At 38.4% G+C, this 21,899-nt stretch overlaps 1 protein-coding gene across 2 annotated transcripts in view; it reads left to right on the forward strand.

The window, feature by feature from the left end:
* Positions 1-21,899, forward strand: part of faf1 (Fas (TNFRSF6) associated factor 1) — a 105,744-nt gene that overhangs the window by 46,323 nt on the left and 37,522 nt on the right. Inside the window, exons 9-13 of one of the 2 annotated variants that reach the window (XM_088426134.1) lie at positions 3,873-3,968; positions 4,110-4,266; positions 4,346-4,409; positions 5,302-5,383; positions 15,569-15,723. In XM_088426134.1, coding sequence (XP_088282260.1) covers positions 3,873-3,968; positions 4,110-4,266; positions 4,346-4,409; positions 5,302-5,383; positions 15,569-15,723 — 554 coding nt within the window. The remainder of the gene's footprint in view (positions 1-3,872; positions 3,969-4,109; positions 4,267-4,345; positions 4,410-5,301; positions 5,384-15,568; positions 15,724-21,899) is intronic. The other variant, XM_088426135.1, reaches the window with a different exon arrangement.

Genomic DNA, 21,899 nt, shown 5'->3' on the forward strand with positions numbered 1-21,899 from the left:
ATAGGCCCCATACGTCAACTACAACAATTAGACACCAGTTTCGCAAGTGACCAGGGCACTCCTTTGGACCCAGGCCTGGGACTGCCAGGGGAGGACTCGTTGGCGAGCATCTGGTGGCCGAAAATGTGGGTACCCCTTCCCATTGGGCGCACCACCTGTGAGAGGGGCCATAGAGGACGTGTGCCATGTAATCTGGGCAGCAGCCAGGGGTGGGGACCTTGGCCGTGCGGTCCCCGACTACAGAAGCTGGCCCAAGACACATGGGATGTCACTTTTCTGGCAGAGAAGAAGTCTGAGCTAAAGTTTTAATGTTGTTTTTGTCAAACACTTTTCTAAAGACATAAACACATGTCTGCCAGCTGTGTTAATAACGCATACGCAGCCGTTGACAACGCATACACGTAGGCCAAGGGCTGCTGTTGGGAGGCAAATTTTGTTTTGAGGATGAGGCCTTTATTAGCTTTCCATGCATACATATTTATTTTTGGATTACATGAGAGATTACATAAGAGTACAACATTTATGCATTTTCATGCAAGTATGGTTATCATTTATTTGGCAGTCAACGCCAACATAAGAAGCATTCAAATACAAGGACATTTTGGGAGGAAAATCTGTGAGAGTCTGCCAGAGAATTTAGGCTGGCAAAAAAAATTCACCTTCCAGCGGCACAATGGAAAATCTAAATATCACCACATAAGTGATTTAAAAGTAATCTGAGCATCCTGCAGAAATTTTTGAATCTATATAAACATATACATGTATTTTTTGTAGTTGAAAATGAATTATAAATACAGATGACCAAATAACACACAGGTTTCCACTTAATTGTCAATAACATTTACAATAAGAATTACAATTTACATTTACAATAGCATTTACAAATTTTTGATTCTCAACTTTTTTCTTAAAATCATACTTATAAACTTATAGAAATGTTTCCACTTGCTAATGACTGAAAATAACGACACTTGCTATGGGTTCAGCTAACTCATGCCCTTTTTGCAATTGTGATGTCATTTTCAATCAACAGTATTGGCCACCCTCTGCTATGGACAAAAACTGATTGAGTTTGCTGCTAAATTCATATTTTGCAAATGCAATATTAATTCAAACTCCAGTTTTTAGATAAGTGGGGCCACATAGAACATATTACCATAAAGCATAGGTCTCAAACCCCTGTCCTTGAGAGCCGCAATCGTGGATGTTTTTGATGCTTCTGTCATTAGCGCACCTGATTAAAATTATTAGCTCTGCAAGAACTTGTAAATGATCCAAATCATTTGAATCAGGCGTATTGAGGAAAGCTGCATGAAAAACAAAGCTGGTTTGCGTCCCTCGAGGACTTTTCTTTAGTAAAGAAAACTTTGGTGTTAACTTAAGGGCGCTCTACTGTTTTCAGCCTACTTTCTATAACATGTATGGGTACTACAAACTCTTGTTGTGTGGGAGGTTTTGGAAGCCCAAGATACAAATCTTGTTTGGTACATTGCTAAAAAGACCACAAGTTTAATGTAGCTTACATGGTTGAGTGATTATTATGTTCTATTGTTCCATAAAAGTGTAGACCTGCATGACGAAGCATTTTTATGAGAGAGAGAGAGAGAGAGAGAGAGAGAGAGAGAGAGGTGAAGGAACTGCCTGCCGTCTGTGCAGGCCTTTTAGACACAATCGGCATTACATGTAATCTTGTCCTGATTAAGCTACGTCCAGCTGCTCTTCATGTGTCCGAACGGATCACAGCACCTCTGCAGGGGACGATCAACTCCCCTGTCTTCACCCAGCTAAGCCTGCGTGCCCTGACAGTCCTGTATTTTAATTCACTCTCCTAACAAAAAAAAATCTGCATCTGAGTTCCCTGTAATCATTTTCTCTTTCACAATTTGCACATCAGCGAATATAGTGTTGTATCGTTCGGACAATGGTGTCATTCAAGGTTGCAAGAGATGGCAAGAAGATAGCACTCACTGCCAGTCATGCCATTGATGGCGTTTGTTGACGGCAATTGAGATATCCTTTTTTATTTGTATATAGACTTCGATTTTTTTTTCTGTTGTTGCGTTTCACATTGTCATTTGATGGCAATATCTGATTGCATTGCTTTTTAAAAGCAGGTGTCTTTGGTTTCGCTCTGCTTTCTAAAGCTCATATTGTTGATATCCCTCGGGCCTAAAGCCTACAGGAACCATTTGTAATGAGTCCCTGTTGCATCCTGACATATTCAGTCCTGACTGGATTTGGTAGCTCATTAGTTTGACGTTTTCACAGTCAGTCATTTCAATTAAAAAAAAAAGGTTCAGTTCTACTTTAGATCCATTTGCCAAGTCACAAGATATACATAATGAATTATCACCATTTTTTTTTTCAATGAGCTGCCGTTTATGTACAATAATACTTAGTATATGGTCTAAGGCAGAGGTAGTAAATCATTTTACAATCAATGTCAAGGGCCACACAGACAGGCTAATTTAAATTTTGGGGTCCATCTTAATGTATTCATCTCAAGCAAACACATACATTTGGTTTGGGCAATAAATCAAATTCATTTAGTTTGTCATTTTAAAAACTGACGATTGTCGGGGTTTCACACATGGCAGACTTGGATTGGTGGTTATAAGACATGTTTACAACAATTACAAATGACTATTGTAGCATTGAAGGAATTTATGCACAAGCTATGAGTATCTTTTTTTGCACGTTATGATTCAGCTTACATTAAAACTGAGAACGAGTTCAAATCTGTATTTTTGTCTGAACATTTTGCAAAGTATTTTAGGATATACCAAACTTATAAATAATTGATGAGTATTTGTTTTACTTTGATTAGATCATTTATCCATCCATCTATCTTCTACAGCCACTTATCCTCACCAGGGTTGCTGGCTTGCTGGTGCCTATTCCAGCTGTTCAGGCAGTAGACGGGGGGACCCTGAACTGGTTGTCAGACAATTGCAGGGCACACAGGGACGAACAACCATTCATGCACCCAATCACACGGAAGTGGGCGGAAGCCGGAGTGCCCGGAGAGAACCCACTCGGGCTCAGGGAGAACATGCAAACGTTACACCGGAAAGCCATAGCAAGCTGGACCTGAACTTGAGAATCTGAACTATGAGGCGGACATGCAAACAACTTGCCACCAAGCCGCCCTAATTAGAATGTAATAATCCAAAATGACAACAACAACAAAGCCTTATAACCCACCCCTGGTGTCACTATGCTTCTACTTGTTATATTTTATACTAGGGATGTAAAAATATTAAATAATGTTCTGCATTCATTATCACTGTTTAATCAACCTCACAAAAAAAAACGCATCTACGCCAGTGTTTCCTCTAGGATTTTTTTTTTTCAACAGCAGGGAATGGCACTCTGGGAAGCTTGATGTGCCTGATGACTGCAACCCCATGGAAATCCAAATGAGCAATACGCAACTTTATTTCCATACCAAGCAAGCTAGTTATGTCTACATTAATTTGCACTGGTAGCATTGGTTCAAGTAACTTGTAACACTTTTGTTGATAAGTGTATGAATATAAAATGAAAAAAAAATGTGTGGCTTCAACTATGATGATTGTTCTGTATGGATAATGGATTAGGTTGAACGAGAGTCTGTCATTCTTGAAAACAATTAGGTTGCGCGTGGAGCCGCGGCCAACAGCGGTCTGACACCCCCACCTCCGTGCGGGAAGTGGGACTTTCTTCCTCATACACTGCAGACTTGATTTGTTTTGGGTTTTTTTTTTCATTTTTTTTTTTTTTTTTTTTTTAGATGGACATATTAAAATCCCCGGCCTGATACAGCATGCAGTAGTTTACCCATGCTTGAACGAGTCAACATTGTCATTAATGGCTTTTTATTACCTTTCAAGATAACGCTAGCTGCCTCCGGGATCAACTATCCTTGCCATCACCTGACTGTTGGTCGCAGGTCCTCACCAGCCAATGCCCAGGAGCCCACTGAAGAGGTATTTTGATTTACACACACAAATGCTGGCAGGACGTGCTTTGCATTCACTTTCCTACTCTGCTGTGTACATACAAACTCACAAACATGGTAAAGACATGCATCTGTTATTGACATTTGTTAAAATTTGAGTAATTTGCAGTCACAGTGCGCAGATGTCCACATGATTAGTGACAGCGAGGGGGATGATTTTGAAGATGTGTCAGAGTTTGGTGTGGATGATTCAGAGATGTTTGGAACGGGCTCCTCCAGCTGTCGGAAAACGCCTATGAGTATGTACAGTGGACCATTGTCACACGGTTTGAGCACAATTCTGTTGTTCATAATGACAGAGCTTTTGTCCAAAGGCTGATCTTGTCATTAATTTTGCCTTTGCAGTGCAGGAGAATAGTGAGAATGAAGCTGATGCCTTACTGCACTTTACGGCTGAATTTTCTTCAAGGTGAGCTCAGTGATGTGTGTTTGCCATAGGAACCCAATGTTTTCCAAAAATACAGACTAAATTTACATGCAGTCATATTCTGATTTCAGAAGCATTCGGAACATCTTTCTCGCTCGTTATGTCAATGTTTAACCCTTTCACTAACGATTTTTTTTCTCAAAATAAAAAAAAAACAAATTAAGACATATTACTTGTTTATAAATCTAGGATTCTAGGTAAATTAGTCTTAAAAAAATCCCTCTGGATTTTTTTGTCCCTTCAATATTTTATTACAATAATAATAATAATAATGTTAACAGTAATATAAATGTGCCTGAAAAGTGAAAATCACTAATTGCCCACAATACATAATAATCGATGTAATCTATAGTAACACACAGATAAAGCACATATTATCAATGTATTTCCGCAGTACTAGATGGTTAATTGAGGAAAATGTGTATATGGCAACCTACCAAGTTGACAATTGGCCCAGCACTGGCTTGTTCTGTTTGTAAAAGTTCCTAAATGCCACTAGAATCCGTTGGTAGGTCTGTAATGAACTGCTGGGATGCCATTTCATGTCATTGCTACAATTCTTATACCCTCTGGTATTTTTTAAAAATCTGTGGGATGCATTCTCCCAACAGAAGTGAAAGGGTTAAATGTTCTATTTAAAAGCAGAAGCCTGAATGTGGTTACATGACATGACATTACATGACTACCTGTTTGGGTTCTTAAATACCCCCAAATTAGCTTACTAGCTAATTTTTACATCTTTGCTTGGCATGTAAAAACCTGAATATTGTCATTATAGGGACTTTGAAAGGTTTATTAACTGCATGTAAATGCAGCGAATACACTTGTTAGCATGTAACAATATGTTTCTACAATAAATGTGTGTTACCTGCAGGTATGGAGAAAACCACCCAATGTTCTTCATCGGGTCTTTGGAGGCAGCATCTCAAGAGTCCTTCTATGGCAAAGCCAGAGAAGTAAGGCAGAGAATAAAATTTTCCTGTTACATTTTATCTTGTAAATAGTAGATATCACAGCAAAATGGTCATTCCATGTCAAATTACACACACTTCACAGAAACAATTTTTCAATTTGCCTGATTTTTTTTTATTTATTAATGACTAATAATGTCAAGTGAATGAATCTGATGTCTGATCGTCCTAGCTCAAACAAATTTCATGTTAATATCACCCTTCAAAGTTTGGCTTACACACACACTTTCGGCATCCAGAAATTCCACATTAAATTTAGGAACACATTTGAAGGCTTTCATCTAGGGCACGCCGATTGTGCCTAAAAAAAAAAAATCCTTATTTTTTTCCCCCTCTTTTATATTTTAAATGATTACATGTTTAAATTCAAATCAAGTTTTGCTTTTTTTTTTTTTACCTGGCTTTTTCTTTTAACCTGGCATTGAACATATATAACTCCATCTTAGAATTAAAGTACAAAACATGTGCCTAGCATGAAAGACTTCTGTGAACATATGTAGCGTAGTAGAACGTTACATTAGATTGATGAAGTCCAAACTTAAAATGTTTTTTCAACCTTCATATTGTTAAACATGGCAACTTGTTTCACTTAGGATACAAATAAAACTGTTTGGATAAGTTTCTACCAAATTTGTTGTAGACCAGATATAAGACAATATAGGCACTCCATTCTATGCAAGACCTGAGGTATGTGCCTGTTAGGCCGCGCTACCCCCCCCAACCCTCTTTGTTTTTTTAATACATTTTTGGCCAGGGAGACCAGTCTGTCCGCTGCCTTTGGCTTGAAGAATGATCGTGCTGCAATGACAATTCAGCCCTAGTATTTTCAGTGGCAGTCCGTGCATTTCACACTTGGGCCTTCAGTGATGTCCTACCTAGTCTGACACCATGGCTGGAGAAATCACTTGTACGAATTACTGGATGTTGCATCACTTTAATCGTGTACTACACAGGCTATTTTCCGGACCATTTAAACATCAATAAACCCACATCAGCAATTAATATGAGCAAAATAAAAATGTAAACACAATTTAAAAATAAAAAAATGAATAAAATCCTTGCACTCACCAAAACGACTCCCCCCCCCCCCCCCCCCCCAAAAAAAAACACAAAATCCCTTATTTCTTTCCCCAAGAAGACTTTAATGACTTGGCTGACGTTTTCCTTTCCTTCAGCCATTGTGGGTTAAAAAAAATCGAGTAGATATATTTGATTTTTCTGCTAAATGCCCCCAGCTCTGGCTCTGGTGTTAATGCAGATCAACCAAACTACACCCTGTAGCTTGGTTGCTCTCTAGAGCGCTGCCTCCCATCCAATCCACTCTATCACAGGTCGCGCACATGCCACATTCAACGTGAGGCCTTCTAGCTGACCTTACAGTTGCCAACTCGTGATCTGCCAAAGACCAATCGCTAGGTCTCCAGTCACACCATCCACACAACACTATTGTAACATTTAAAGTGCTTCGAATGATTTATATGTAAAACACGATTCATAATATGACAAAAATCATGATACGAAAGCCACTCTGGAGCAGATTGATATAAAAAACGAAATACTACGAAAATAAGGCGCTTCAAAAGCGATATGCGGAAACTGAATGTCGTATTGCAGTATGTACACGTGTCCTCAAAATGATTCATACCCTTGAAATGTCTTTTGTTTTCTTCATTTTTGTGACAAAACCATTTCATTTATGCAAGTTTCTTCATGAGTTATATATAACAAACAAGTGAAAGAATCAAAACAAACAATTGAAGAAACGCAAAATCTAACAGGCATTTTATTATTTTAAAACCAAAAAAATGCAATGTTCAAAATTATTCAAACATTAGTCCAATGTCTTAATTAATAATCAAATACCATACCTTTTGTTTTGTTTTTTAAATTACCAGCAGACCATTCCTCTGTCTGTCAACCAGCAATCTGCATTCCTCCTGTAGAATATTAGCCCATTGTTCACAAGCAAAGGCCTCAAGCTGGGTCAAGATGGTGGGTTTCCGAGCAAACTCTCATCTTCAAGTTATACCTCAATTTTTGATCGGATTCAGGTCAGGACTCTGACTTGACCATTTTAATACATTCACATCTTTGTCCTTGTCCATTTCTTTCCTACCTTGGCAGTTTGTTTCGGATAATTGTCCTGGACCATCCAGTTGTGGCTGAGCTGGAGTTTCTCAGCAGCCTCCTTCAGGCTTTTGTGAAGGATTCCGATGTAATCCTCCTTCCTTTATAACTTCTTCAACCTTGACAAGGTTCTCTGTGCCACTGGAGGAGAAGCATTCCCATAAAACTATGTTGTCACTACCTTGCCTTTTAGTAGGGATGGTGTTCTTTTTTTTTTTTCTCCAGACTTACTCAGCATTCATAGGCCCAAATACTCAAACTTTGCCTCACCAGACCACAGGATGGTTGACCAAAATCTAGAGTCATGCTGGAGGTGACCTCTGGCAAAAGCCAGGCAGCCTCACCGTGCTTTTCCTTGAGCAGGTTTGTCTTCCTAGGGCACTCAATGCGAGACCTTGAGACAGTCGTCCCGTTCTGTTCAAGTGTTTCTATTAGAGCCATAGTTGGGGTCTGAGGGTTGATGTTAACCTCTCAGCATACTTTCCTGGCTTTCCTGATAGGTTTCAGTGACGCCTTACAATTCTTGCCACGCCCACCAAGGTTTTTAATAGTGTTGAACCTCATGTGGTTGTTTAGGATGCTCTGGACGGTTGCCACAGCGATAGCAAACTGATTGGAAATGGTCTAGTAACCCTTCCCCTCGCTGTGGGCACACACAAGAATACCATAATGTCCAGAAGACCAGTATAACTGGGAGACTTTTTTTTTTTTCATTTAGACTCATCTAAAAAAAAAAATGTGTTCTTTGTTTCAACATTTGTTTTAAAACATGCGTTTATTCACCTGGTGACATCTTGAAATTGCATTAAGCATCAAAATGTACACATTTGGGAGGGTATCAATAATTTTGAACATTATACTTTATAAATATCTATGAATATCCCATCAAAATAAAAAAATCTCTTAAATAATTTATTGTTTTCATTCATTAGTTTGTTGGTCACATATGACTCACAAAGAAACTAAGAAAAAAATCAGTTTGTCACAGATACACAAGAAAACTTAAAATTCAGAAAGATATGAATACTTTTGAGGACAATTCAATATATCTTTTATATTTCATCATGAAGAACAGAAGTACAACAGGGCCATGCAACTCATGGCGTAACTGGCAAAGTTAATTTATAGTTTGGATTCAGAACATCACATTGTTTGCCAGACATAGACACTTTACTTACAAAGATGTAGGTATCATTTAATGCTAAGTTTCGCAATAATGATTTGACTCCTAGTCATCTGTACCTTGCATCGTGTTGTGAGGACAAGGCTGTGTAGCCAAGCTGATTGTAATTTCAACAAAAGCCATCAAATACGTGGCCAGGCTGCAGAGGTTTATTTATAGATGTCCACTCTGGCACTCCTTTTCGGCTTTTGTCCTTTTAAGGAAGCACGTATCAACTGACAGCTTGTGTGGATTATGCTGTCATTAGACTGTGAAGACACAGCAAGATGTTAGGGGAGTTCACATCACCCGGTACACAGGAAGTGAGCAAGGAATGGTGAAAAAAAACAACACCGAGATGAGGAAAAGAGAAACTCGGAGTTGGAGTCAATCAGAGAGGACCGAAGTAAATATGGTGACAGTGGAGGATTGAGATGCAGGAAAAACATGAAATCTTAGCATTTCATTTACTTCTCAGCTGATCCCTTCTCCTAAGACGAAGCAATATGGCCACCTTCTTCTCCCTAGTGTTCACCCGCTCTGCACTCACCACCACACAGGGGCAAACCATTTTCACTGTTTTGTTTTGTTTTGTTTTAGTCAGGGGAGAACTTGATTCAGCCTGCCAAGTGTGCTGTGGCTAGAGTGGCTTTGGAGAAGATGATATGTGCAAAGAATTTTGGAATAAAACTGAAGCTTTTTGGGCTGCTCTTTGTTTGTTTTTGTTTTGTCACAACCATGAGAGCAGGCCACAAAACTCATGTTTGGTAGTTTGCTCCCATATGTTCACGATCGTGTCCCATTTTTGCCATCCGTCTGACCTTCCTAAGTCTTTTCCTTCATTTGAAAAGTCATCTTGTTTTTCTGTCTTGATCACGGAATGAACCTCTTTCATTTAGGGCATATTGAACTCAACTGGAAATCCACAGAGGGTTTATAAACAGAGGAATCAGTGGCACTCTCTCAAAGCCTGGGAGAGGCTAATCACTAAGCAAAACACTACATTTGATGAAGTGTTTCTGAAGATGTGTGTTAGGCAGGCACATGGCTGTTGAGATGCACTCAATCCATCCTTAATGAAAATGCTTTGGGCCGCCGAGCTGGGCTGAGCTGAGACCTCTTGGGGATCAGCGGTTAGTCGGAGCGAACAGAGAGATAGGCCACCCATCGCTAACCACGATCCTTGCTAAATCCACATCAACGCAGCGGTTAATCACTCTAAACCCTCTCCTCTGCTCGCCACTCCTTCGCTGTCTGCCACACACAGACACATCAAAATTCATAGCTGACTGGAGTAGGGAGTTCAGGGATTTATCTCTGCCAAGTATCCGCTTTAGAATCCGGCAATAGCCTTTCAGTCAAGAGGAAAGCGCACAACCAAGATGGCATCTGGCCTATTAATACAGACATGCGCATGCATGCGTCCAAATATATAGGTTTGATTTAGGATTTTTAATTTTTTTTCATCAATTTATTGTCGAGCAGTTTTGGGGCTCATCCACTTAATTTTTTGCGCAACTATCTGAATTTTAGGATTGTTATTTTGATTTGGGTTTTTTTTTTTCCCCTGCAGGTTAATTGCACCTGAAGCAAGGGTTTTTAAGCTACAATAAACATGAACATGGTTTTTGTCTTTTTTATATTCTCAATTTTTTGGAGATATCTTAATTTAATATCTTAAATTCACTCCAGATAAACTGTATCTTGTTGCCGAGATGAAAAGCTTTCTTATTAAATAATAACAAAGATGTGAGCCACTGCATTGCTTCCCATCTCGTAGATACAGACCTTATAGGGCAGGGCCAGACATTTTTCTCTGGGGTGACCATGGTGTCACTATACCTCAGTTAACTGTGGCCATGGGTGGCATGCACAGTCAAGATTTCATTTAAAAAAATGTAATATCATTATTATGACGAATATTTTATGACTTTAGATGTAAGTATGTAGCTAATATAACTAGTAGTCATCAAAGCATCAAAGTTGAGATTGGAAATGTGCAAACTTAAAACTTTTTTTAGCTTTGTTAAAGAGAAACATTGCAACTTGTACACAAGCAAAACTATTTGGATTAAGGTGCTGTCAATTTTGTTGTATACCAGATATGCAATGACACAGGTCTTCTATGGCTACTCTAAGGCTAGTCTTTGCAAAACCTGAGGTGTGTGCTTACGCGCCCCAGTCTTTTCCACTGCATATATGGGTGCTTGATATTTAGCAATGTAGAAAGAAACTGCTTCAGTAATCGCGAGCCATCATGCCCGTTGTTTATTTTAGGTGCGTACTTGTGTGATGGCTCCTCAACAATAAGTGGCGTTTTAGCAGTTGTTCGTTGTTTTCCTTGCAAAGCTTGACATTTTACATACTCTGGTGGGTGCTTCTCTGTTTTAGGTATTGAAATACCATCATTCCCCAAACATAGAAAACACCTGTGTATAAGACACTCTTAAATTTAGGGTCAAATTCTGGTCATTTCTATATTACCATGTATAGGACACACCAACAGCTTGCTGATAATGTAAAAATATAGCAAAACTGAATAAATTAAATGTCACCTTTGTAATTTCTCTTTCTCTTTGTAATTAACTCTTTTCTTGCCAGCGACAAGAACTCTCATCCTATAAAATACTTGTCTGCCAATGACTTCCTTTTTTTTTTCTTTTATGAATAGAGTGACTGAAAGAGCACTGAAAGCGTTAAGTAGGGTGCCTGCTTCCTGTTGTGTGTGGCTTGCAGGTGAGTGATTGGGAGAGCAAGTAAGAGACAACACAAGTCCGCACTACGGGAAGAGCATTTGAGTGTGCAAATGAGCGTTGCAGAGATTCTAAGAGTACTGTTGAAATAAATGTAAACCCTACCTCCTCGTTATCCTGTTCGGTCGGCTACGGGCTCCAGTCTAGGTTGACATGCGAGGGCGGTTAGGGACTTGTTCTGTTACAACAATCACCTTGTTCTTGAAAGCTACTGTAATATTCCTGTGTACAAACAAAGATGGGCTCGATCGCTGGTTCAGTATGCTCAATTCTTTAATTGAAAATAATGCAGTAACAACCTCGCTTGTGAGTTGCAACTAGCACACCTTACTGACTGCCTCTAGGTTAGCTTTTTCCATTACAGTAATTACCATAAGAATACATCCTATATAGATTTGCGTATGATGATGATATAGATATCATCGGGGCAGCATGGCTCTGTAGTAGTGTGGTCATCTCCCAGCTGAGAGGCTGTGGGTTCGATCCCCAACCATCATGACCATGTCAAAGTGTCCATGAGCAAGACGCTGAGCCCATAGTTGCGCCTGATGCTGTGTCATCAGTAGGTAAATGACTATGTAGTGTAAAGCGCTTTGAGTACCCAACGTAGAAAAGCATTGTATAAGTGAAAGTCCATTACTATTTACCATCTGTATTTCATAACTCTGCTTATGTGGCTGACAGATGCAATCTTCCTCAAATGTTTTAGGACACAACCCATACTTTTGGCCTTAATTTTTTTGGGGAAAAAAACCTCTTATATTTGGGGAGTTGCGGTAAGTTTGTTGTACTGCTTCTGCCGTTTGTTGTCTTCAAGCAAACGTTGCAGCGTGGTGTTACTTGTTCCACGTCTGTCCCATCAAACCCAAACCACTGATGATATTACTCCTGACTTAAAAACCATCGGTTCGCTTTCTTTAGCTGTTGTTGTGTTGCGCCAAGCTGCTGTTTGGAGAGGGTGAAGGAAACGGGAGAGAGTGCATGAGCGTGAAAAGCGTCACAGCAATAAGGAGAAAAGAAATACAAATATGATACATCGCCTAGGCCTAATTTTAGTGTTATTTATAAACTGTATATATAAAACAACATTTAAAAAGCCTTGTTATATTTCAGGATGAAATCCAAAGCAATAAGCTTCCTGAAGTCGCAAAGATGTAGAGATTAAAAGTTGACGATGTTGCTCTTTGTCCAACGCAAGATGTTTTCAGCAAACCTCCCTGTGTGATCTTGTGTGATCTCACTTTGTTTTCCCACAGTGTCTGCAAGATCATTAGATCAGTCATTTGAGCTATTCATTTTGAAGTGTTTGCTTTTCCAGACTGAGCTGTTATCTGTATTACAATCCCTATCTGGTCTTCTCTGTCATTCCCATTGCCTCTCTGGATGGTTTTATGTTTTACTCCCAAGTGCTGGCAATCAGTTTTTAAAAAGTTATGAAATACTCATTAAACATGCCAAATACCTGAGTCTTATCTGTTGCCATTTATACACCATCCACATTTTTTAAAATCCAATTGGTAAAGTATGATTTATCCCTATATATATTTTAGTGTCTGGCAAGTGTCAGTGGTATTAGCACGATAATCCAAGCCAGCCTGTGCTGTTAAATATGTAATTACCACCTGTTATCACTACCACACATTATTTTTCACTAATTGTCTGCCTTGTTATCGCTTGTCCAACTGTCATAACATTTAATTTCCATGATCCTGGTCAGAAGGTCACAAGGCAAATCATTTAAGCCAGCTATTGAAACAAACACACATGTACTTGAGTAAAAATGGAAAAGGTTTAAGGTTTCACAATAAATTACTTTATCACAGAGATCCCGTGAAATTCTTTTTACTACTTATTATTTTCTACAGGACCCATCAGAGTTGTGTGTGTATGTATGTGTGTGTGTATATATATATATATATATATATATATATATATATATATATATATATATATATATATATATATATATATATATATGTATATGTGTGTATATATATGTATATGTGTGTATATATATGTATATGTGTGTATATATATGTATATGTGTGTATATATACAGTATATATGTGTGTGTGTATATATATATATATATATATATATATATTTTTTTTTTTTTTTTTTGGAAAATGTATTAAATGTAGCACAGGCATTTTTGTACCTTATAAAATATCGTAAAAATGTTTTGGAAGTGGTTCTTAACCTTTATGATTTTTGTCAGCCAAGCACCCCCTAACTATCAGAAAATAGTTTTGGATTGAAACAAAAAAGAGGCATACATTTGTGTGAGTGCTGTCGAGTATGTGTCTGATTTATTAAACTTTGGTACTTCCCATTTGTATTTCCAGAACTGTTTGCAAAAATATAAATTAAAAAGAAATAATGATTATGAGTGAAGATTAATGCACATAAAACAATAGTCAAAATAGTGTCCTCCTTTTTGATGATAGGAAAGATCTTTTCTCAAAAAGACAGAGTGAACTTGATTTTCAACAAAAACAGATCTCATTTAAAAAAAAAAGAGAGATGGACTGACAAGTGACAACATTGTAGTGTTGAACTGAGCATAGTCTTTTGCATTTAGTGAGACACTGGGGTTCATGCTTTACTGAGTCCTTTTTGATGGCAGAGAGACAACTGCTGTGATCAAGGTTTTTTGTTTTTCTTTAATGTCACGTACCCCCTAAAATGCCTTAGTGCCCGCAGGGGTATTGTTACACCCATTTGAACAATTTGAATCAGTGTTTTGTAATATAATAAATGGATGACATGATGTTTTCACATGTATGGATTACATAATTCATTTTCTTGAAAATAAAAGGTGGACAAACCAAAATGTCAACAGCTCAGTTACTATCAATAGCCAGAGAAAGTGGAACATCACATCCTTATGTTAAACCTTTGGATAACACTCTCGCACAGACACACGCACACACACACAAAGCAGGCTCAGATTTAGGTGAGCAGGTGTGAACAAAGGCTATGGGGTCACTGTCTAACTCAGGTTGGACCTAGTAATTTTGCTGAACAGGGATTTGCTCCTCCCCACTAAGACAGGCAATACAAAAGAACCAACTTGAAAGCGGCTGCAGAACAGAGGTCTATGGACAGTTCAACCAAGAAGGAGTTCAGTTGGCCCAAATCACCACTTTGCACTTGCAATACTTGAGCATACATGTGTGCAAATGTGACTACTTCTCTGGTGGGTGCAACAGAGTTTGGTTCATATGTGACTATTTCTCTGATGGGTGCAACAGAGTTTGGTTTTTGTGCATGTGTTAGGATGACGCCCCTCTTCATGTTGTAAAAGTAGACCCCTCTCCCTCATTCCTCACTCAAGACTGAATTTGCTTGTCTTCTCAGCATGAGTGTTTAATCTTTTCAGGCTGTTGAATCGGCCCCATGAATGAGTCCCCGGCTCCTTCTCTGTCGGAGCCCTGGAGATTATTCTAAAGCCCTAATCGTTGAGCAAACACAGCAGTGCTCTCCCATTCCTATTCTACAGAGGCCACAGTATAGCACAACTTAGGTTTCAGTCTCCCTCACATTTAGCACCCTGTGTAGAATTTTATTTTTATTTTTGCACATAGCCTAGATTACAAGTCCTGAGAGTGGCATCATTTTATTCTCCATCCTCCAAGTAAATGAACGGATTTTTTTCGATTCTTTTCATAGGAAGAGAAGTGAAATGTAATTTAGAAAGCATTATTTCCAACATTGTCCTTTCGAACCTTTTATGCTTGTGGGTGTGTTTGTTTTTTAATTAGTTAGTCAGCGGGGAGAATGCTGGGCTTATACCATGGTGTCAATATCTTTGGATTTGGAGCTTCGTCAATATTGTCTGCCCTTGCCGCTACTAACCTGAGTAGGCTGTTGGCATTTGGTGTAAAATAAATAGAGTGATCTGTCTGATTTGTTTTCTCCATATCTTTGATGCCTCTGAGAGGGATTTTATTTACTCCACTCTCCACTTGATTGCGTGTAGTATTTGTCAGTGCTGGCCTCGTCTTTTCCTATAAGAGTCATGCAGTTTCTTCACCTGCTGGCCAGTTTATGCTTATGCCACTCAGATTTTACTCCTGATCTAATCAAATGAAAAGAATTCAAACATTTTAACTGTCTCCTTTGCAGAGAAAGCTGCTGGCCATCTACCTCCACAATGACGACAGTGTCCTCTCCAATGTCTTCTGTTCCCAAATGATGTGTGCTGACTCAATTGTCTCCTACCTGAGCCAGAACTTCATTACATGGGCCTGGGACATCACTAAAGAAGCCAATAAAGCCAGGTAGGAACCTTTGAAGACAAACACCCTCAAAATGGTTGGCAGTGGAACAGTCATCATTTGTCGCTGGTGCAAGATGAGCATAATAATGATGATGATGATGAAGCCATTCCTTGCACACCATTTTCACCACGATCCACAGGTGTCAAACTCGAGGCCTGAAGGTCTGCTCCTGCCACATCATTGTTTGTGGCCCACGAAGGCAAATCGTGTGTTGCATTTTATGTTTGCAAATTGTCTTTTAATAGCATTGAGATATTTGCTATAATCCTGCTTTCACATACATTGAAAGATAATCAAGCAAACTTTTTATTGTACTGTAATCTGTATGAGGGATCATAAATTTAAATGGGTTCCATATCATAATGGTCCTTCAAAGGAAACCATGACTATAATGTTGGCCGACAAATGAGTTTTTACACCTTTGATGGTAGCTGAAAGCAAAATAGCAACAGACGGCACATCATTACTGTCATGAAAACATGTATGATTCTTTAAAGGGGAGAAGCTGTCCTTTATACATTTTTTTTAATGTTAAATATATCAAACCAAGTTTTATTAGTCACTTTGCACTTACATGACAAAATTCACATTACTCCCAATGCCAATTAAGTGCTCCAGAAGGCGATGCAGGTGGACCTGCTCTATTTTCTAATTTCTTCATGTTTCCCTTGTTCGTAATTTTCATTTTGAATATCCCACTACCCAAGTGTTTTCCCATTCCTGAGAACCCCCTGAGTTAAGCCTGCCCTCTGGTAGGAACCGTTTAAGAAAGACTCGCACCCTGACCTCATCCGTCCATTATTTCTTTTAAGGAAGTGCCCTCCTTCCTTCATTCCTCTCTCCTTTCTCTTCCACTTGCCTCCCTTGCTTTTTGCCCCAGCTGAGCCTTTTTATTGCACATTAAAGGCTGGCAACATCTGGAGCTTTTCATGGTACACAGCTAGTCACAGCTTCGCTGCTAACGCATGCATGCACAAATGCACTCACATGGCTCACCCTCACAAACACGGCATCTGCATTCTCACGCTCCCGGCTTGATCCAGAGTGGCCACTGATTGTCGTCAATCACACAGTTATGCCATGTATGCATGTTTGTACGTGAGTGACAAACGTGCCGATACTGGAATGCGTCTTGCTTCACTCTTGTTTTCTCAGGCAGCACATTTATAGGAGTAATTATACACGATTGTACTTTTGATAACTTGCGCTGATTGGATGAAAGTATATGTGGAAATGAGTTCGTTACACAGTATTGTCTGATATATTGTGCTGTATTGCTCTTGCACCTGGCAATTATTGACAACAGTGGATTAAAAGTGGAGCAACATGAAAATATTGTTAATTTAGTTTGCAGTGTCACCCCAAATATGTTACTTCATTACTATTATTGCACTGTCACACTTTCCCTACTCCATTCAACTGGAAAAGGGCAAATTTGGAAAGTCCCTGAAAGTGTTGACCCGAACCTCCACTTCTGTATGAATCAATGGTATAACTTCGGTAATTTTGACTTTCAGCTTATCTCATCAGCACAGCAAAGCACTTGCAAGGTTTGCTTGGCAGTTAATTGCCTTTTTTTTTTTTTTTTCGAGTTTCAAAAACACACCCCAGCTTGCTCTTGCTTGACTTGTCCTCTTGACGTCCACCTACCTGAAAGCTTAACCTGTCTAGACTGAGAATAAACTGTCTTTCCAATCAAAACGTGTCCCTTTACTTCCAGAAACACCGCGTTTATGACACGGTGAGCTGTCAGAGCACCAGTTCTCATACCAATTCCAGGACCTGTCAGAAATATGTCCTGCAGGTCTACCTACTACTGTACTAGCCTGAGTCATCATCTGCTCAGTCAAGCACATGTCTGGACTGCTCAAATCATCAGTCATCAAGTTGATGGCAAGAAATGTAAGGTGACATCGCAGGGAAACATTAACTATTTTAGTTGTCGGGATGTTCAGCGAAAGGCGGAGATGTCCGACAAATTGGAAGCTGTCAGTCATACTAATCAAAGGAGCAACAGCTGAAACTCCTATTAGTTTAGTGCAGGTGTCTCCTGCCCTGAAGCTTTTTGAATGCCACGGGCCTGCTTCAGTCGTGGCTACATTCTTTAGTCTTCCCTTGTCATTATGTCTTAATGAACCCAAATCAAGCGTTGAGACAGCTTAATATCCTGTTGTCCTCAGTTTTACACTGCATGAACATGAAGAGACGCAACTTAATAATTTAAGTAATGTATCAAGCAAGTAATAAGGTAAAGTAATATATTAATCGACAACTAAATGATCGACAACTATTTTAATAATTGAGTAATCTTCTAGAGCATAGGTGTCAAACTCCGGTGCTCAAGGGCCTTTATCCTGCATGTTTTCCAGGTTTCTCTCCCCAACACACCCAATACAAAAAATTAGCTGATCAGCAAGCTCGGCAGGAGCTTAAAAATGGTCCTAATTGTTCATGCGGATATAAATCCTGCCTTCATATTTCCAGCTGTATCTCCATTTCTTCCCATCGTGTGACTTTTGCTTGTTCGCTGTTTGCTTCTAATATACAGGACTGTCTCAGAAAATTAGAATATTGTGATAAAGTTCTTTATTTTCTGTAATGCAATTAAAAAAACTAAAATGTCATACATTCTGGATTCATTACAAACCAACTGAAATATTGCAAGCCTTTTCTTTATTTCAATATTGTTGATTGATGATTAGAATATCATAAAAAAGTATACTTGTAGGCTTTTTAACCAATCACTTGAATCATGCTTCAAAAATTCTTAACATTTTCCAATGCTGTAAAAACTAGTAGAATAAATAATTCAATTTAAACATTTCTGTAACAAAGAATTGCATCAAACTATTTGAAGGCTGCCCTAATGTTGACAAGCTGTCCAGTTATGTAGAAAAATAGAAGTCACATTTAATGGTTAAGAACACAATCCTGTCATTGGCACATACAGTATTTACCAACAAATGGCCTGTTTTAATAAAGTGGTTTCTGATTTGTGTCAGTGTATATTTGGAACGAAATATAGTGGTACAGTATTCATTTTATTTATTTTTTTAATCCTCAAAATGACAACAAAAATGGGATTTCTTTATTGTATCTTTATTGTATTTCCGTTGTTTCCGTTGTTATTTTCGAAATTTCGCCAATGCAACAAAATACATTAATACTGTAATGGAAGTTAAACTTATGGCCTTATTGTACAGCAGGTTAGTCGTGTGGTGAGTCATTCACTCAGGTTGCGCTTGAGGGAAAATAAACATTTAATCATGAAGGCTCATTATTGTAGCCTACTTTAGTGATTTTGGTAGTAGGCTAATATGGCTAATACCAGTGTTGGGAGCAATGCATTTTGTGCTGTAACACGGTAATGTAATATATTACACACCCAAAAAATAGTAATATTGTATTTGTTGCAAATGAGAGTAAAGTAATGCATTACAATGCTTTTTTTTTGGGGCCTGAAAATGGTGTGCCCCCCCCAAAAACACTGTGAGATCAGAGGAGAAAAGTCCAAGGAAAAGGTTTAATGTTGCAGGTTGAATATGGACAATATGCACATGAAAAGGTCATACGACCATTACTTTCAGTTCGTAAAAGGTAAAGACAAGAAAAATATAATTGTTAGGTGCACTTTGTGCACAACACCTAAAAAGCTGTCCAATTTGACAAACTATTTAGAGCGGGGCCATAATAACGTGATGTTAGCGATAAGAAAGCGCGGAGGATTGCGCTCTCTCGCTGAGGGATGACACTTTGACATCAAGAGGTTAGAAGATTTGTTAGGAGATATGCTGCCACTTTCCACAGTGGATTCACCAGTATTTGGAAACCTTGTTAGTAAGATCCCTGTCACACTAGCAATAATGACAAGGTAAGCTAACACTAACTTTCTGTTTTTTTAGGCTTAAGTCAACTTTTCACTGGATGTGTATTGAGCATAATGAGCTAATGAGTTAGAATGACAAATCCTCTTCTGGTGGTGAAAGTAATATAAAAGTAATGCAAAGGTAGTGTAATGCATTACATTTCAAATACAGTAATATTGTAATGTAACTAATCACTTTGAATTGCTTTCTAGTTCTTAAGTTACTTGTCCGATACTGGCTAATACAGTCACAACATGTGTTGCCTTCATTATAAGACTTATATAAGGCTTTTTATTTTTTGCAGCTCCAGCCAGTTATTTTTGTTTTGTTTGTTTTGTTTGTTTTTGGTTCAATAATACCTCTCTCAATGTTTTGAATTGCCCACCCTCAACTCAAATGTTTTCCTCCCCTTTCACCTCTCTTGGGTATACCCTTACATGTATTCCAGATATACTGTGTTTCCGTCTTAACGGCGTTTTCATCTTTTTTAGTATCTTGACATTGAGATGGCTTACTAAAGTAGCTCTGCTTGTGTTTGATGGGAGATCTTAGATTGAATTACCCCTTCAAGTTGGTGTCCATTGTTTACTGGTCTTTCATTACAGGTTAGTGTTTCTCCACAGGCTATTGTTCTGATCTACCTGGGCCATGGTCAATACAGGGATAAGTGTCAGGGCAAAATGATCAGTGGGATTTAAGGTACCAAACCTCTTCATTGCCAAATGCAGTTCACTAAGAGTTCAGCAATGCACCGCATGTGCATGCAACCACATTTGGTGGAAACGGTCATGTCTGATTGCTAGTTTAAATGGACAATGTGTAAGATTTAGATCAATTTCATTACGGACAGCAGGAGGTGCTGCATTTACCATTGTCCGTAGCGATAGACATGGCAGCCTCCGGAGGAGTGCCACTCCTTATGTACTATAATTTAATGATAACTAGACCTACTATTATATTTAAAAACATACTGTTGGTCATTAAGAACACATTTATTTGCAAGTTTTTGAAATGTATAATCATGTAATTTATTTCTATTTAATGAAAAACGGTCTAAATCGTACACAGTGTCCTTTTAATGCACAGCGATCAAACTCTTGAATATACTTAGTCTGCTGATATAATAATGTAATGATAATGTACCTTATTAATTGCTCCAGTTTTCAATGAATTGATCAAAGCACACAAGATTTCTTTGAACTCTTTCACTGCTTTTTCTTCTCCCCCCTGGAAACCAAATAAAATGTACAGTATGTCATATATTACTTAATGTTTACAACTTTATTAGTCAAGGTCACTTGGAAAATTATTTAAAAAATTCCCACTTTTGGTTACAGGCCCTGACATTTTTGTCCTATTGGTATTTTATAAAAGTGATATAAACATGCGAGAGAAGTGCAAACGATCATAATAATCATTGTAATCTACAGTAACACACATAAGGAGCACACTTTATCATTATCAATGTATTATCATATTATCATTATATTTATCGTGAGCACTGGCTTGTTGTGTTTGGAAAAGTTGCTAAAAGCCACTGGAATCTGTAGATAGATGTGTAATGAACCGCTGGGATGCTATTTCATCTTATTGCCACCGTTCGTATACCCACTGCCATTTTTGGAAAGCTGTGGGATGCATTATCCCAACGGATTTCCTTTTTCACCGTACTGTATATTCTGCTTCGTATGAATGTAGATTTACAGGCTTTTTTTTTTTTAAACATATTTTATTTTACAGAGCACAAAAACAACCACATAATAGAACAAACATCTTTTATTGTCACATTCAATGGTGCAGACCCAACAAACTTGAGTCAATGAAACATAATAGAGAACCCATAACAAAATAATAATAATTATGTACATACGACAGACTGCAGGATCAGGATAAATGTTTTCACAGAAGGTTTGCCACCGCGTGCCACGTTATAACTGGGTACCTCACGTGGACAGCAGGGGATAGAGAGGCAAAAAGAGCAGAGCTTCATGACTTGCTGAGTGGGGAGCTGAACAAAGAGAAAGACGAGAAGAGTACCTTCATTGATTCAGTCTTGCAATAGTAAAATTACCTCACTGAATTTATAAACTAAATTCTCTTCTGTATTACTGTTGCGATGGTAAACATATTCAAATAAAAAGCTGAAAATAGAGCTCACGCACAAGAGAGTTGGCTGGAGGAGTTATTCTTTAATCTTTAAAAAGTGACAATGTTGGATGAAATTTATACTCTGAATAGCACCACCTTTGAGCTATTACAAAAACTACGTCAACGTGCTTTTAAAGAATGAGGTTAGCGTTTATCCAGATA

The sequence above is a fragment of the Hippichthys cyanospilos genome, chromosome 10 (genome assembly GCF_059441005.1).
Source record: "Hippichthys cyanospilos isolate Australia breed blue-spotted pipefish chromosome 10, RoL_Hcya_1.0, whole genome shotgun sequence".
NCBI classification, from domain to species: domain Eukaryota; kingdom Metazoa; phylum Chordata; class Actinopteri; order Syngnathiformes; family Syngnathidae; genus Hippichthys; species Hippichthys cyanospilos.